Source organism: Chrysochloris asiatica, unplaced genomic scaffold (genome assembly GCF_000296735.1).
Source record: "Chrysochloris asiatica unplaced genomic scaffold, ChrAsi1.0 scaffold00191, whole genome shotgun sequence".
Classification (NCBI taxonomy): Eukaryota; Metazoa; Chordata; class Mammalia; order Afrosoricida; family Chrysochloridae; genus Chrysochloris; species Chrysochloris asiatica.
In genome coordinates, this window is record NW_006408709.1 from 3,316,874 (window position 1) to 3,335,195 (window position 18,322).

The window sequence follows — 18,322 nt, forward strand, 5'->3', positions numbered from 1 at the left end:
ATATATATATATATATATCATAAGTATATATGAATAGCAATGAGCTTATGCTAAATTAAAAAAAAAAAAAAACAAGTAGCAAAAGCCTACCTTTCCAAAATACAAAATGTTATGTATGCATACTAATGACAGCTTTGGATTTGACTTTCTGATGGTATCTAATCTTCCAAACAAAATGGAAAAACTGTTGTAACATTAGGGACTTACCAGTTTTAGCAGATATATATATATATACTCACCCAAATTTGTTGTTGCTAAGTGCCATCCAGTCGGTTCCGACCCATTTTGACCCTGTGTAGGGTTTCTGAGAAGCAAATGGTGAGCTTGAACTGCCGACCTTGCAGTTCAGACGGCTTTGCTGCCTGGCGCATTAACCAGGACTCCCACCCAAGTTTAGTGTACTGTTTTTAAAGAAAAATATTTGAGAATTTCCTTTCCAGTAAAGTTTAGCTAAACATATTTTGGCTTAAAACTGTTTATTCCAGATATAATGTATAACTTCTGTAAAAACCCACCTGATTTATTTGTTTGTTGGAAAATTGATAACGCACTGGATTTATATTCTATGTAGAAGAAATACATTTCTAGGTTTCAGAATTATTGTAAATCAAAGCCTGTATTCAAAAGTGATGTGCTTACCACACTGAGCTTTGTTTCCTTGAGAACAGACTTCTGATTTTCTTATAAAATATAGAGGTTTCTTGGAGAAAAGGGCTGATTTTCTTTTTTCTTTTTTTAATGTTTCATTATGATTTGGGTGAAAGTTTACAGGATAAATTGGTTTTCCATTCAACAATTTATATACCTTTTGTGACCTTTTTTGCTACCCTACAATATAACAGCATTCTTCCCACTTCCTCCCTGTGTTCAGTTTCCATTTCTCCTTTCCTGCCTTCTAAATTTTGTCCCTGGGCAGATGTTGCCCTTTTGATCTTCTGTGGTTGATTGTTCTAAGGGATTCTTACATCTCTGATGTTATTGTTTACCTTACATGATTTATCTGGAAGTTGATCCATGGGGACGAGCTCTTCCATGTGTGAAGGGTTTCACCAGTCCTGTTATTTTTCTATTATTTTGATTTTTATTGTATATTTTTTGCCAGATCTATCCATGACCTTCTCTTGTGATCCCTTTTAAAGAGGTCAGCAGTGATGTTGTTGTTGTTAGATAGCATTGAGTTGGTACTGACTCATAGCAACCTTATCCACAGCAGAATGAAGCACCGCTTGGTCCTGCACCAACCTCACTATAGTTCCTACTCTTTAATCCATTGCTGTTGCCACTGCAGTACCCAGGCTCAATCTAGTTCTTCAGGTCTCAGGATTGTAGAGGCTGGAGTTCAGGTTTTTTATTAGATTTTTGGACAAATTATTTCCTGTGCCTTTGATTTCTTCGCTCTTCTTTTCTCTGGATTCAGAGAGACCAATAGTTGCATGTTAGATGGCTGTTCACAAGCTTTTATGATCTCTGTCACTTCTCACCAAAGTAAAAGATCTACTGTCTTTACGGACTGTTATGCTGATTGACCAACTATACTTAGGAGCCCTCAGTTCCAGAGATTCCTTCCCTCAAGGTGTTTGGTTATGGTAAAGAAAACTTTGTAACTTTGTCCCCTGTGTGCTCTACTCATGCATGGATATATTTATCACACATATAAATACATATATGTCGAAATAGTCTCTGGCAAGCCTGTATGTGAAGGTGCTTCAAAAAGTTCGTGGGAAAATACCATCATCTTTTAATTCCATATTTTCACAAACTTTTTGAAGTCCCCGTGGTTAACTTGGGTATCTGTCTATGTTGTTGTTGTCAAGTGCTATCAAGTTGCTTCCAATCATAGTGACCCAACAGAGGTTTGACCGGGAGCGGTTGGTGGGTTTGAACCATCACCTTGTGGTTCAGACCAACAGGCCAACCTTGCAGTCCAGTGCTTATCCTTCCCTGCTACACCAGGACTCTGTTTATGTAGCGACTTGTAAATTATTTTTATTACTGTTATTGCAGAATTGGTATCTAATAGTATTTAGCTTTTTTGTCTTTAAATCATATGTGCCTCCCATAGTCTTCCTTTGCCTTGATCTTTTTGTCATACTACCCTTGAAGGATAATGTAGTCCTTTCCGTCTAGTAACCAGAATGAACTGAGTTGAGATTGTTTTCATAGATGTTCAGTGGCAGATATCTTCACAAGGACCAAAGGTCTTCCTTAAGAGCTAAAAGGCATATTTTTCCTCCATCAAACAACAGCATCCTTTTTTATGCTAACCTCATCCTTATTGATTTTTCTTAACTTTTTATTTTGAATTGATTGAAGGTTTGCAGAGCAGATCATAAGTTTTACATTCAACAACATAAAATATGGAATGCTTCACAAGTTTGTGTGTCTTCCTTGTGCAAGGGCATTGCTAATGTCTAGATGGTTCCAATTTTAGTATATGTGCTGCCGACGTGAGCCCCTTATTAATTATCTTAAAGCCACACTTTTGCTCTTTTTTTTTAGTCTAGGTCCTTTCTGCAATATTTAGGAGAACCCTATTAATACATTCTTTTTGTAATACTGACCTTGAAGGGCAATGTGAGTCCTTTCTATTTGTTAATCAGAATAAACTGAGTGAGGTTGTTTTTATAGATTCCCAGTCGCAGATACCTTCACAAGGACCAAATGTCTTCCTTAAGAACTAAAAGGTACATACTTCAAACATCAAATAAACAACAGCATCCTTCTCTTCTTTGTTCTAGTGTACTGACAGGCAGAATTCACCTGTCACATCTCCAGGGTCTTCTCCCCTTGCACAGAGAAGAAAGCCACATCCAGATCCTCTTCAGATCCCACATCTAATCCTGCCACCTGTGCCTCCTCGCCTGGATCTAATTCAGAAAGGAATAGTTCGGTCTCCCTGTAGCAGCCCAACTGGTTCCCCAAAGGTAAGTCAGTTTTATTAGAAACACAGAAAATTGTGTGTGACAAGTATCGCTTCCTTTGATTATTTTCATGTAATCTTCATTATAAACAACTGTGATGAGTGTCTAATATTGAATATAGTGATCACAGTCATATTCTTTACTATACTACCAGAAAAGTTACATAATTACTTAAAGAGAGCACACATTTGTAATACTCCCCTGATTTTCTAAAATAAATAGCAGACTAAGTGTAATTATTCTGTAAAATGGATTTAAAAGGTCATTATATGCATTATAATAAATTGCAAGCTGTTATCAGTTGATATTTTACGCTCGTTTTCATAGTGTCATGACAAGAAAAATGTGATGGAGGTATATTTGCATAAGGACTTAAGGTGTGATAAATTACTGTACATGTTTCAAGGTGACTTAGAAGGAATAATTATATGTACTTTTTATACCCAAAGGAATTAATTATAAAGAATTACAATATTTGTAAAGTAATTGCGTTACTGTTTAACATTAAATATATAATTTTAATTCTACAGATTTAAACCCATGGTTTATTATTTTAGTTTTATGTAGGATTTTTCCCAAATTAAATAATAAGGTCATATTTTGCTTTCTAACATATAAGAGTTTTAGAATTAATCTTCCATTTGGTAACATGATTTTTAGTAATGTCCTGATGTGGTGCTTTGGGCTAATGCATCAGACTGCAAAGTCATTTGAACAGCAAGGTCGGTGGTTCAAGCTCACCAGCTGTCCTTGGAAACCCTATACAAGGTTGCTATGGGTCGGAATTAACTGGATGGCACTTAAAAAGAACAACAATTGTCATACATAATATTTACCTTGGTTTTAAGGTTGTGGGTTAATGCGGTAAACTGCAACGTCGTTGTGGGCCATTAAAGCCAGCAATTCTGCTCACCAGCTGCTCCTTGGAAACCCTGTACAGGGTCGCTATGAGTCGGATCCCGACTCGATGTCACTTAACAAAAAAAAAAACAATTAAGATTATATATACACAAATGGTATGGGATGTAGGATAAGCACTGGATCACAAGGGTGGTTCAAGCCATAGGGTCAGTGATTCAAACTCACCAGCCGATCCTCAGAAACCTTATATACATCATTGCTGTGAGTTTTAACTGATTCTATGGCACTTAACAACAGCAATATAAATTAGATTCCTGTATTCTCTCTTATGTCCTGCCATTAAAGACACAAGTCATTTATCTTACTTGTATAAGAAAAATCAAAAGCTGTGAAAAACAGATTCAATTCAATATTTCCATGTAAGAAACAGACTGATTTTTTTTTTTTTTTTTTTAATTTTAAGGATCCATAAAATTCAAGCATGCTCCACAAACAATGCTGGTCTATTCTTTGTGTGTGTGGTGTGTGTGGTCTTTTCTTTTTTTTTCCTTCACTATCCTGGTGTGGCATTCTAGGGTAACCACAAGGTCAGCAGTTCAAATCTACCAGCCCCTCCTTGGAAATTCTTTCAAGGTCTCTATGAGTTGGAACTGACTCGGTAGCACTTAAACAACAGTAGTAACAATAAAAAATATGAATATATTTCCTTCATATTAGTTGCTGTATTGCAGCAGTTAAAAAAAAAAAAAATCAAAAAGCACAATTCTCATTCTTCCAGAAATACTAAAAATCAATTCCCTTTCTAAAAAATCATGTCAGAAACTGCAAGTTCCTGAATGATGAGTGTCTTCTTTCTTTTCCAAAAATCATAGAAATGGGTTAAAAAAAAAAAAAAAAAAAACTATTGGCATGACATTATTTTAATGCCAGTCATTCAAACTTTTTATATAATTCTGATACTCTTTTATAGTCCATTAAAAAATGTTTATTTTGTTGCTTTCCCCTCTATAATTGCTATATATATCTGCCCTCTAGTTAATTACGCACCTTCCTTTTCCCTTTCACCTTGGTTAAAAGTAAATTATTTTGATATTCTGTTGTTTATTTCTATGTCATTTTGTAATTATAACATTTTAGTTTAAGTACTCATTTGTATAAAACATCCTAATGAAACATGTATATATGTATTTTTTACTCATTAAAAAATATAATTTAATAGTGATAAAAAGCACCTATTAAAAGGTGGCATAGAAATCAAGTTTCTAATATGGCTTAAAAGTCAAAAACACTAAAGTCTTAGAAGCTATTGGAGGTCATGGTCTTAACTTTAATTTTGTATTTTTCTCCTGTATTTCTTTAGTCATCTCCTTGTATGGTGAGGAAACAAGACAAACCACTTCCAGCTCCACCACCTCCCTTAAGAGACCCTCCTCCCCCTCCGCCAGAAAGACCTCCACCAATCCCTCCTGAAAATAGACTGAGTCGACATTTCCATCATGTGGAAAGTGTGCCTTCCAGAGACCAGCCCATGCCCCTTGAAGCCTGGTGCCCTCGAGATGTGTTTGGAACTAATCCATTGGTGGCATGTCGACTTCTAGGGGATGGCTCTCCCAAGCCTGGAATCACTGCAAGTTCAAATGTAAATGAAAGACATAGTAGAATGGTCTCTGATCCAGTGCTTATGCGGAAACATAAACGCCATGATTTGCCTTTAGAAGAAACCAAGGTAAGAAATATGCAAAGCAGAAGCTAAGGAATCTACTTATAAACTCTTCTGATGCAAGGTAGCATAAAAGGCTAGGCAAAGTTTTTTGGCTTAGTGTGGCCCTTGCCTGCAGGTCTTTAATTATCTCCATGTTATAAATAATCAGAAGCTCATTAAAACTTGAACTTAAAAGAAGTCAGGATGAAGATTCTAAGTAATGATTTAATTTTAATATGCCACAGACAATTTTCCAGAGATTTATTTCACCTTTCCTTATTTCATCTGCCAAAAATTTCTCCTGTGGTGACTTTATTGGATAGGCACTGGATTTCAAACCACAAGGTCCACGCTTTGAACCTGCCAGCAGCTCTGAGGGAGAAAGAGGCTTTCTGCTCCTATGAAGATTTTAAGCCTTAGAAACCCTATACAGGATCACTATGAGTTGACATTGACTTGAAGATACCTAACAGCAACAACAGCTTGTTGGTGGGAGTATCAGCACTGCATTTGTTTTTAACTATCGTAGTGCTAGCAATTTAAAACATATGTTCTATAATCTTTCTTACTGAGTGCCATTGAGTAAGTTCTAACTTATAGTGAGCCTGTATAGGGTTTCTGAGGAGCAGCTGGTGGGTTTGAACCACAGACCTTAAGGTTAGCAGCCCAGTGCTTATCCTACAGCACGACATGTTGTTGTTGTTATGTGCCGTGGAGTCGGTTCCAACTCATAGCGACCCTGTACAGGGTTTCCAAGGCTGTAAATCTTTATGGGAGCAGAAAGCCTCCTCTTTCTCCCGCAGAACAGCTGGTAGTTTCGAACCGCTGACTGTGAGATTAGCAGCCCGATTCATAACCACTACGCTACCAGAGCTCCTTACGGCACAGCATAATATTTAATAAATCACTTGTAGAAATTAGTTATCTCCAAGTAGCTCCACAGAATAAGCACATGACTGCGAACCACAAGGTCAGGGGTTTTGAGCCCACCAACTGTTCCATGGGAGAAAGATGAGTCTTTCTGCTTCTACAAAGATTTGAAACCTTGCAAACCCTATACAGGGGCACTGTGAGTCAGAACAACTCGGCAGCACCAACAAGGAAAGTAGGATGCTTTAGGCTGCCCGATTAAATTAACTCCTCACATTTAAAAATGTCAGACCCAGTTCATGCATCCAAAAGCAAGTTGTTGTGCCATAAAACTGAAAGAAACTCACACACATCTAAGGTTCTGTCTTGGATGATATTACTACTATTATTTATATTTCTGAGCGAGAACTTATGCATTCTGAAACCAAAGATTCAGCAACAGTAAAAATAAATAACTCAGTTTATAAAAAAAAAATAACTCAATTTAGAACTATTGTTAGGCCCATGGCACAGTTATATCTTTTTCTCTTTCCTCCAGTGGTATTTATGCTGTGGGATCATTGTCACATTTCCTCTGCCAAAAGACTTTGCCTGCTTTGAAGATTGTGATATTAGAAGTCTATCTTTTTTGATTTTCAATTATATACATATTTGGAAATTTTTTATTGTGAATTGAGTGAAGATTTACAGAGCAGATCATCAGTTTTACATCCAACAAATCATTTTGTTTCACCTCAGTGATTGCAATCCCCTCCATGTAACAGCAGTTACTCACATTGTGCCTGTGAATTTCCACTTGCTTTCCTTCCTAGTCCCTCTAAACCTTGTTCCAAGGTAAATGTTGCTCTTTTAACCTTGAATGGTTAACTGCTCTATGATGAACATACCTCACTCATGTTGTTATTCCCCCATATACCACTCCACCACTTGGTTACAAATTGGACTACAGGGTGTGTTTCATTCTAGACCTGAAGGGTGGCAGATGGCCATAGTCTCAAGTTCCTCCAGTCTCTTTCTGACATGTAAGCCCAGTCTTTTAAAATTTTGGATTTTCTTCCACATTGTCTCCCACTCTATCTAATATGATCCCTTTCAGAACAGTTGGTAGTGGTAACCAGTCACCATCTAGTTCTGGTCTCAGAGTATGGAAATTGATGTTCAAGTGTTCCATTACTCCATGGGACTAATTGATTCCAAACATCTTTTGTTTTCATCACTCTTCTGGCTTCCACACATGGAGAGCCCAGTAGTGCACCTCAGATGGCTACTCATGAGCTTTTAATATCCCAGTCTCTATTCACCGAGGCAGGATATATAACATGATATCCCCTAGGTCTATGTTCCTGAAGCCCCCAGACTAGCAACTCATTCCCTCTAGGTGTTTGATAATGTCTAAGAAGTTTTCATCATTTCTTCAGTTTATTTTAGGGGACTAATCTATTTCTTTAAAAGAGTAACCTGCAGTTGATGGGCTCATCCTATAGTAAATTGAGGAAAGATACAAGCAGCATGATATATGGCATGTTTTCAACTCCTGTGCATGTTTGAATCACTTGTGGTGTGTATGAAGCTAAAATTATAACAAAAACATTGGGTAATAATATTTAACCTTAGTAATAGTCTACTGTCCAATAGGAAAAGTTAAGGCTTTAGTGTATAATTACAGAAAAGAAGGGAGGAACTTGTTGTTGGCCATGACCCTATGCCAATCTAAGTAGCATGTAAATATAACATAAACAAAAAACCAAGCCCATTGCCTTTGAGTTAATTTCAACTCATGGTGAGCCCATGTATCTAGAGTAGAACTGTACTCCGTATGGCTTTAAGTCTGTGACCTTTCAGAAGTAGACTTTCGTCCAGAACACCTGAGTGTGTTTGAATTACTAACCTTTTGGATAGTAGTTAAGCACTTAGCCATTTGTGCCACCCAGGAGCTCCTATAAAAGGGAAAGTACTTTAAAAAGCATTATATTATATTCTCTGAAAATATAAAGTTTGTTATCCTGAAAAGAATTTTTTACAATCTAGAAACCTGATTGAGGGATCTGGTGTTATTTAATTTTTAATGATTTCATTTCCCTAAACCTTTATTACTTTTCATTCTTAAATGATCACGGTTGTCTTGAAAAGATAGTTGGATTGTGCTTGAACGTGAATTGATTGGTTTTATCTTAGTAGGATGTTACAAATTACTTCCTGTGTGGACTTCAGGAACATTTGAAGCATAATAATTATCACATTTACTGAATACCTCTTGTTTTAGGATTCTTTTAGATATTTTATATGTTATACAGTTTTATATTAGTGTAGATCTAGCTTCCTGTGTCCAAAAATAATGTTGAATTTTTTGTGGAGAGACTGCAGTTTTAAAAACTGAGGTTATAATTTATTAGATGATAGGTATGACATTTTATTTTTATTAACTATGGTGGTGTGTAAGTAGCCCTGATAGCATAGTGGATTACGAGGTAGGCTGATGCTAATTTGTAAGGTCAGCAGTTTGAATCTACCAACTGCTTCATGGGAGAAAGGTGAGGCTTTCTGCTACCCTAAAAATGTACAGCCTTGAAAACTATTACAGGGTCACTATGAGTCGGAACTGCCTTGACAGCACACCACCACCACTACCACCACCACAGTGGTGTGTGCCAGGATTGAATTATTTCACTACAGTATTCAATCTGTATGCTGAGCAATTAATCCAAGAAGTCGGATTATATGAAGCAGAATGTTGCATCGGGAATGAAGGAAGACTCATTACAATCTGCTATATTCTGATAATACAACCCAACATTTTGGAAATGGAACATGCTTAAAATACTTAGTGATAAAGATCAAAGACTAAAGTCTTCAGTATGAATTGTAATTCAGTGTAAAGCAAAGAAAAACCCACACAAGTGGTCCAATAAATAACATCATGATAAATGGAGAAAAGGTTGAAGTTGTCAAAGACTTCATTATTCTTGAATCCACAATCAACACTCATGGAAGCAGCAGTCAAGAAACTAAATGATGTATTGCATTCAGCAAATCTGTTGCACAAGACCTCTTTAAAGTGTGCAAGAGCAAAGATAACAGTTTGTGGACTAAAGTAGTTTTAATTGCCTCCTATGTATGTCGCTATGGGTCGGAACCGACTTGACGGCACTTAACAACAACAACAATGTATGTATAAGTTGGACAATGAATAAGGAAGACTGTAGAAGAATTCGTGCATTTGAGTAATGGTGTCAGAGAAGAATAATGAAAGTACTATAGATTGCTAGTACAAATAAATCTGTGTTGGAACAAATACAGTCAGAATGCTTCTTAGAAACCAGGATGACCAGATATAGTCTCTCATACTTCCGGCATGTTATCAGAAGAGACCAGTCCCTGGAGAAGGACAGCATGCTTGGTAAAGTGGAGGGTCAGTGAAAAAGAGGAAGACTCCTCCATCCCTCCAATGAGATGGCTTGGCACAGTGACAGCAGTAGTGGGATAAAGCATAACAACAATTATGAGGATGGTGCAGGACCAGGCAGTGTTTCGTTGTGTTGTATGTAGAGTTGTTATGAGTTGAAATGGACTCATCTGCACTTAACAGCAACAATAGTGGTGGTAGTTTTGTGCCATTGAGTCAGTTCCCACCTTGTTTAGGGTTTCCAAGGCTGTAAATATTTCCAAGGCTGAAAGTCTCATCTTTCTCACAAGGAGTGACTGGTAGATTCAAACTGCCAGTCTTGCACTTAGTATAGTAGCACAGCACATAACTCACTGCCACAGGAGCTCCTGTACTAACTGTTGTTGTTGGGTGCCGTTTTACCAACAGGTCTCTTCAATCTTTGTTGTTAAATACTGCCAAGTCGGTTTTGACTCAGAATGAGCCTGTATAGGGTTTCCAAGGATCAGGTGGTGTGTTTGAACCACGTACCTTGTGGTTAGCAGTCCAGTGTGTATCATACAACACCACATTCATAAATAACCCTCATCAGGATTCTCTAAGGCCAAGCTCATATGTTGTGTATGTATTCATATTACAATGAGTATATTCTCAAGGCCAGTATTATTTTACAACTGAATTTTGTTTTATAACGAAATTAGACTGCTAAGACTTCTAATTTCAACCTAGTTGCTTGCTTTCTAAGTTGATTATGAAAGACTTATAGTTAATATAAGTTCTGCTGTGCATAAGGTCGCTGTGGGTCGGTGCTGACTCAATGGCACCTAGCAACAATAATAACATTATTAACATATTGTTAACGTTTTATACCATCAAATTGGTTCCAACTCATAGCGTCCCTCTATAGAGTTTCCAAGGAGTGGCTGGTAAGTTTGAACCACCGACCTTATGGTTCAGATCAACCTTGTGGTCTAGTACTGTATCCCACAATACCATACTAGTACTTCAGTTAGTGTATTAAATCCTATAAAACTATAAGACAAAAACCTTGTCTCACTTATTATTTTTATTAATAGATTTTTTTTTTTTTTTTTTACTTCAGTTGACCACAGAGTATATTACAAATTACATAAAGGATAAAAAAAAGCCAAATTCCTTTTCTTATTCCTTTGGTGGGGACCTCATAGGCTCGTTTCATATGATTATGGGCTGGAATTTTTCTCTCACTGTAAGTCTTCCCCTTTTCTTTTGGTATGGTTCCTCTATTCAGATAGATAAGATTGTTGTTGTTGTGTGCCATGGAGTCGGTTCCAACTCATAGTGACCCCGTACAGGGTTTCCGAGGCTGTCAATCTTTACGGGAGCAGAAAGCCTCATCTTTCTCCCACAGAACAACTGGTCGTTTCAAACGGCTGACCTTGCGGTTCGCAGCCCGATTCGTAACCACTACGCTACCAGAGCTGCCAGATGTGATTACACTCTTTAAATTTCCTTCTATACCTAAGACTCACTTGGTGGTCCAGATAACCAGAACCTTGGCATTCTTTCCCCTTTCAAACTTAACATAATATACTCATAAAAGAGGAATTGATCAGTTCCTTCAGGCAAAAGTAGAAATTATAGGGGTGATGTGATTTCTGCATTCTAACAGATCCTATCAACATATTTTTAAAAAAGCTCCATATTCAGACCTGGATTTCCCTTTTTGCTCAAGGGTTTATTGGCCTTGTAGATACGAGCAAGTTATTTCATTCTCACCTCATTCCACTTAATTTCCTTAATTTAAAAAAATGGAATAAAATACCTAGGGTGGTATTAGAGTCATCCTCCAAATATCGAATTCCCTGTATTTGTCTGTTAAGGAATAAAACTAAGATAACATGCAAGATCTGGATGTAAGGATGAGTTGTAATAGTTGTGATTTTCATTAAAAAGAACAGTCTTTATTTATTTTTCTTAACCAAAATGATCTCCCTCTTATTCTTTCAATTATAGTTCGTAATGCATTTAAGTCATTAGCACTCAGTAAGTCCACTGCTATTATTCGATAATAAAAACAGTGATAGAGATACGAGAGTATATGTGTACTTCGGACATATTACAGGACGGACCAGTCCCCGGTGAAGTCTTCATGCTTGGTAAAGTGGAGGGTCAGCAATAAAAAGGAAGACCTCCAACGAGATAGATTGGCACATGGCAGCAGCAGTGGACTCAAGTGTAGGCAGTGATTGTGAGATTGGCACAGGACTGCACAGTGTCTCATTCTGTGTTGTTTGAGGTCACTATGCATTGGTACTGACTCAGAGGCACCTAACAACAGCAATGTGTATTGAGAGTTGGGAAGAAAAGGTTAGGGAGGAAGAGGAGGCTAGAGGAAGAAAATGTTTATGGTGTACAAGAAGTGCAATCATATAGACAACTTTTTACATATTTTGAAAGCGCTGGCCTATTGGAAAACATAATTTTCTTGTATAAATATAATTTTTCTTTTTTTCTTTTTAGATGAGTAGTAGTTTTCTACTTTTTAAAAACTTCGTTTCCTAATCATAGACAGCTCTGTAATTCATATAAAAATGAAATGTAAGAATTTTCTGTGACTGTAATTTATCTCTTTTCTCTCTCCCACATTCACCTAGCATAATAAGATGATAACGAAGGTAGTATTTTGCTTTTTAACATGAATCTCCAAGCTGAGAATAATTATTAGTCTTATTTTACAAATGAAAATGTTTCTTTGCTATAACACTATTGGAATCTTTACAAAACGGAGAGCAGATGAAAAAACAAGGGGGGTGGAATATGATTTTGATTTTTTTAAAAGACTTGTAATTCCAATGAAAGTGATACATGTTATGAGGTGTTCACAGTTCCTCACTTAGTTTGTTATTTTTTATTTCATAATTGGAGCAAAGTGTGTGATTATTTAGGGATTTGGTATTTAGATATTTGGATGATTACATCTTACTCTCCCATAGCTCACTTCTTGTTGTTAAGTGCCGTTAAGTCGATTCCAACCCATAGCGACCCTATATAGCATTTCCAAGGAGCAGCTGGTGTGCTTGAACCACCAACCTTGCAGTTCAGATGGCTTTGTAGTCTGATGTATTATCCCACAGCACCATACCAGGACTCCTAGTCTCCCCAAATTTAAACAAATACTCATTTTTGTTAAAAAAAAATAGAAACTATCATTTAGATTGTGTTCATTAGAGCTCATACTTCAAATTTAATATTATTTTTAACATTTTAAAGATATGCAAACTTAAACACTGAAAGTGTAAGTAAAAATTAGTTGTGCATATGGAATACTGTTAATAAGCATAACAACCCTATAAGTAGAATGCAGAGTCACTCCTCTGCATTATTCGCCTTTTGTCCAGGTACCAATTCCCATCATCAATTAGAATCATTTTCCTTTCTTGTTTGAATTTTCACAAATGGTGTGGGAAGCAAGAATAAATTAAACTCTAATGACTCCAATTGCTAATTATAGAGATCTCTGAGACAGGAAAAACCAATTCATTGTTAAAATGTAAGTTAAAGAATTGGGGGGAGCTTTAATTTTTCTCTTTACTCTTCCCGCTCACACCTAGTATAATAATACACTAATAGCTAGGTAGACTTCACTTTTAACATAAATGTACAAGTTAAGAATTAATAAATTTTTCTTATTTTACTAAGGGAAAAAATTTTATATAGCATTATTGGCATTCTTTGTCATTATTATATCCTAACAACATTATAAGCTTGTTCATTAATAAATACCTGTGGGTTAGATAGTTACTTACTGGTGCCATTGGTTTGTTTGTTTCAGTTATTTGAATTGAAATGTTTGCACAGAAATGCTTTAACATATCACTCGAAATTCAGAACTTACCAACTTATTTCAAGACATTAATATTATTGTGCAACTTATCACCTTAAAGATTGAGATCCCTACTATTTCTTAGGTGTTAAAAGCTAAGAGTCGCAGTTTCCTAAAGATTATCCTGTGTATAGTAATCTTTTGAAGTTATGGCTAGATAAGTACATCTAATGTTTCCCCTTTTAAGTTTGTGGATTTTTTGCAATTTTATTGGAGAGACACGTGGATGACCTTAAGCTTAGCTTCTTTAAGTATAATTCAAAGTCTTCAGAAAGTAAATGCTTTGTGTGCTCTGATTTCATTTCCATATGACATTGTTGGACAGCCATTAATAGGAATGGTTAGAGTGAGTATGCATTTGTGGGATAATGTAACGGGTTTTATTAGAAGTTATATATTTATAACAAAGTTTTCTTGGTTGTGCTAAGATTAGCACAAAGGTATTTGTCCATTCTGCCTCTCAATTGCCGCAGACTTTTTAACTTCAAGTTCTTACACAATATGTTTTCATTAGGTACCATTGAGGCAGTTCCAACTCATAGTGACCCTGTATACAACAGAGTAAAGCACTGCCTTGCCCTGCACCGTCCTCTTAATTGTTATTATGTTTGAACCCATTGTTGCAGTCACTGTATAAATCCATCTCATTGGGGGTCTTCTTTTTCACTGACACTCTACTTTTCCAAGCCTGATGTCCTTTTCATGGACTGGTCTATCCTGATAACATGTTTAAGATGTTGTGTGAGATGAAGTCTCTCTATCCTTGTTTCTAAAGAGCATTATAGCTGTACTTCCTCCAAAACAGACTTGTCTGTGGTGGTGATGGTAACAGTCTACGGTGGTGATGGTAGTGTGCCACAGACTCGATTCCTACTCATAGGATTCCGAGGCTGTTAAATCTTTACGGGAGAAGAAAGCCTCATCTTGCTCTTGAGGAACAGCTGGTAGTTTCGAACTGCTGACCTTGAGGTTCGCAGTCTGACTGTCGTAACCACTATGCTACCAGACTGTCAGTATTATTTCCCAAAAAGATAATTCAAATCATCAATTCTTCTCTGGTCTTCTTAACCATTGTCTAGTTTTCACATGCATATAAAGCAATTGGAAAGGCCTTGGCATGGGTCAGGCACACCTTAACCCTCAAAGTGACATCTTTGCTTTTTAACACTTGAAAGTGGTCCTTTGCAGTAGATTTGCCCAGTGCAAATATTTGCATCTCCTAACTGCAGCTTCCATGAGCATTGATTGCGGATGCAAGTAAAATTGAAATCCTTGACAACTTCTGTATTTTAGTCATTTATCATGATGTCTTGTGGATTGATCCATTTGTGAGGATCTTTTATTTTCTAACTTTGAGTTGTAATCCATACCGAAGGCTGCAGTCTTCATAAGTTAGTGCTTCAAGTCATCTTCGCAAGGTTGTGTCACCTGCATATCGCAGGTTGTTAATTAATTATCCTTTTTCCAATCCTGATGCCTTGCTTTTCTATATATAGTCCAGGATTTAATCCAGCATACAGATTGAGTAAGTATGGTGAAATAATACACCACTGATACACATCTTTTCTGTAGTATTTCCTTGTTCTGCTCAAACAACTACCTCATCATCTATGTACTGGTTCTGCTTGAACACAGTTAAGTGTTTTGGAATTTCCATTTTTCTTAATGTTATTCATAGTTTACTTTGTTCAGCACAGTTCAGTGCCTTTGCATAGGCAACAAAAGACAAATAAACTTCTTTGTAGTGTTCTCTGCTTTCAGCAAAGATCCATCTGATGTCCACAGTGAATCCCTCATTCCACGTCCTCTTCTGAATCCAGCTTGAATTTCTGGCAACTCCTTGCCAATGTAAAGCTACAAACTTTTAAAAATTATCTTCAGTAAAAATTTACTATTAATGAAAATTTTTGCATTCTGTTAGATCACCTTTCTTTGAAATAGGTACAGATACGGATATCTTTCAGTCACTTGGCCAGGTAGATGTCTTTCAAATTTCTTCCAAAGAGTAGCAAGTACTTCTAGCTCTGCATCAGTTTCTTGAAAGCTTTCAATTGGTATTACATCAATTCTAGGAGTCTTGTTTTTCGTTAGTGCCTTCAGTGCAGCTTGGACTTTTTCCTTCAGGATATAGATTTTTGATCACATGGTAGAATGGATACCAATTCTTTTTGTTATAGTGACTCTTTGTATTCCTGGCATCTTCTTTTGAGTCTTCATGTATTGTTCAATAGTTTGCCCATAGAATCTTTCAATATTGCAACCCAAGGCTTGGATTTTTCCTTCAGTTCTTTCAGTTTGAAAATGCTGAACATGTTCTTCCTTTTTAGTTTTCTAATTCCAGGTTTTTGCAAATTTCATTGTGATACTTTGTCTTATCAAGCAGCCCTTTGAAGTTGTTTCCTTTTAATTCTTTTACTTCATCAGTTCTTCAAGTTGCTGTAGTGACCATGCTCAAGAGCAAGTTTCAGAGTTTCTTCTAACATCCGCTCTGGTCCTTTCTTTAATGTCATTTTATTTCTGATATTTTTTATGTCATCCTGCAACTTGTCTGATCTTAGGTTCAGATTAGTGTTCAGTGATTCAGTGTTTTTGTGATGATCTCTAAATTTAGGTGGGATAGGCTCTAGATCGGATTTTCGCTCTTAATGGACTACTTAAACTAGAATTTGCATAGGAGCAATTGATGGACTGTTGTACAGTTGGGTCATAACCTTGTTTTGACTGATTATTTATTTGGTTCTGGCAATATATATGAGCAATAAAAAAAGAGATGAACTTCAAAATTAGCAATACAGGCTACCTTGAGGAATGAAACAATAAATAAATACCTAGGATGGGCTAGAATTTAAAATATATGATAACTCAGATAATATTTCTTCCAAAAATGTAGACTTCCCCTAATGTATTACTTTTCCTTCAACTTAATTCAGTATTCACACACACACACACACACACACACACACACACACATGTTGTTAAGTGTGGTTGAGTCACTTTTGACTCATAGCAACCCTGTATAGAATTTCCAACGAGTGGCTAGTAGGTTTGAACCACCAACCTTGCTGTTAGAAGTCCAGTTTTTATCCTACAGTGCCACACTAAGACTCATACACATGAGTCCTAATTTGTTTGTGGTGGACTGACTTAAAAGATCATTTAAATTTTCAACCAACTTTTCTAAAGTTTTTTGTATACGTACCTACATATGCTCTTAGGATGTGCAAGACACTGTAAGACGTATAGGGATGAATAAAGTACAGCCCAGTAAGTAGTGAGAATGGTACAAGCATCCTACTAACTAAGTGATGAGACATATAAGTAGCATCCAGAAAATAATTACATAGGCTCCCAAGTAAGAAAAATTGAATTGAATGGTGCTGTGGAAGAAGGAATAAAGAAACTTCATACAAGAATGTCTCTGACTATAGACAGTAAAAGATTGGTAGATGATTTTGGGATATGTGAGAAAAGAAGGAAGAGCATGGTGATGGGAAAATATACACAGTGATGCAATGTCTACTTTGGGTGGGGTGAAGAACATTTAAAAGACTAGTCAAGGGAAGTAAGACTATATAAAAATAGGTTGGAACCAATTAAATCCTTCACTTATTAAATGCCATCAAGTCATTTCCGCAACTCATAGCTACCCTATACAGGGTTTCCAAAGCTTTTAAAATCTTTGCAGGAGCAGAAACCCTCATTCTCCAGTGGAGTAGCAGGTGGGCTTGAACCCGTTTAGTTATTTTTACTTTGATAGACAAGAAAAAGCTTTTGAAGTTCTTTGACTTTAAAAGTAATAGGATCAAATTGATAGCATTTCAGATGGAATTGTGGTAGATTTAGGGCAGTGAATTAGAAAGGCAGAGGACCATAAAGATGTTTTCTTAGTTGAATAATTAATGAAGGCCTAAAGCAGTGTATTTACAGTGTACTACTTCACTTGATGGAGTCCTGGTATGGTGCTGTGTGCCACACTGCAAAGCCATTTTAACTGCAAGGTCGGTGGTTCAAGCTCACCAGCCACTCCTTGGAAACCTACACAGGGTCGCTAGGGGTCAGAACTGACTAGACAGCACTTAACAACAACAACAATAATGTCACTTGATGCTGTCAGTTTGTACATTTAAGGAATGCTTGTTTTGTTCCGTTTGAAAACAGGATTTTTGTATTACAGTATTACTAGTGAAATTCTTCACTAGTATCATGGTTGTGTTCCAAAAATCAGATCATTATGGGAAACTTGGTAATGACTTTTTTTTTTTTTTTTAATGGAGGATGTTTACATCATTACGTAATTACTAAATTATATCATTATGTCACTGTCAGACTAAGGAGAATCATGGCCTGGTCAAGTTGATAAATAACCATCACAGCCAGCATTACTCCCAGTTCCCACGCTTGTGTTCATTACTGCCAGTTGCGTGTTTGAAATGCTCAAAGTAGTTGGATAGTTGTTGTTGTTAGGTACCATCGAGTCAGTACCGACTCATAGCGGCCTTATGCACAGCAGAACGAAACACTGCCTGATCCTGGGCCATGTTGTCAGGAGGGACCAGTCGCTGGAGAAGGACATCTTGTTTGGTAAGATGGAGGGTCAGAGAAAAAAAGGAAGACCCCAACGAGATGGATTGGCCAAGTGGCAGCATCAATGGACTCAAGCGTGGCAACGATAGTTGGATAGTAGATATTTGTAAATGTGAATATTGGATAACAAGATTGTT

General features: G+C 36.7%; 1 protein-coding gene across 2 annotated transcripts in view; it reads left to right on the forward strand.

Moving 5' to 3' along the window:
* Positions 1–18,322, forward strand: part of CBLB (Cbl proto-oncogene B, E3 ubiquitin protein ligase) — a 326,701-nt gene that overhangs the window by 247,000 nt on the left and 61,379 nt on the right. For both annotated transcript variants that reach the window (XM_006872287.1, XM_006872286.1), the window contains exons 10-11: positions 2,739–2,924; positions 5,143–5,508. In XM_006872287.1, the coding sequence (XP_006872349.1) occupies positions 2,739–2,924; positions 5,143–5,508 (552 nt within the window). The remainder of the gene's footprint in view (positions 1–2,738; positions 2,925–5,142; positions 5,509–18,322) is intronic.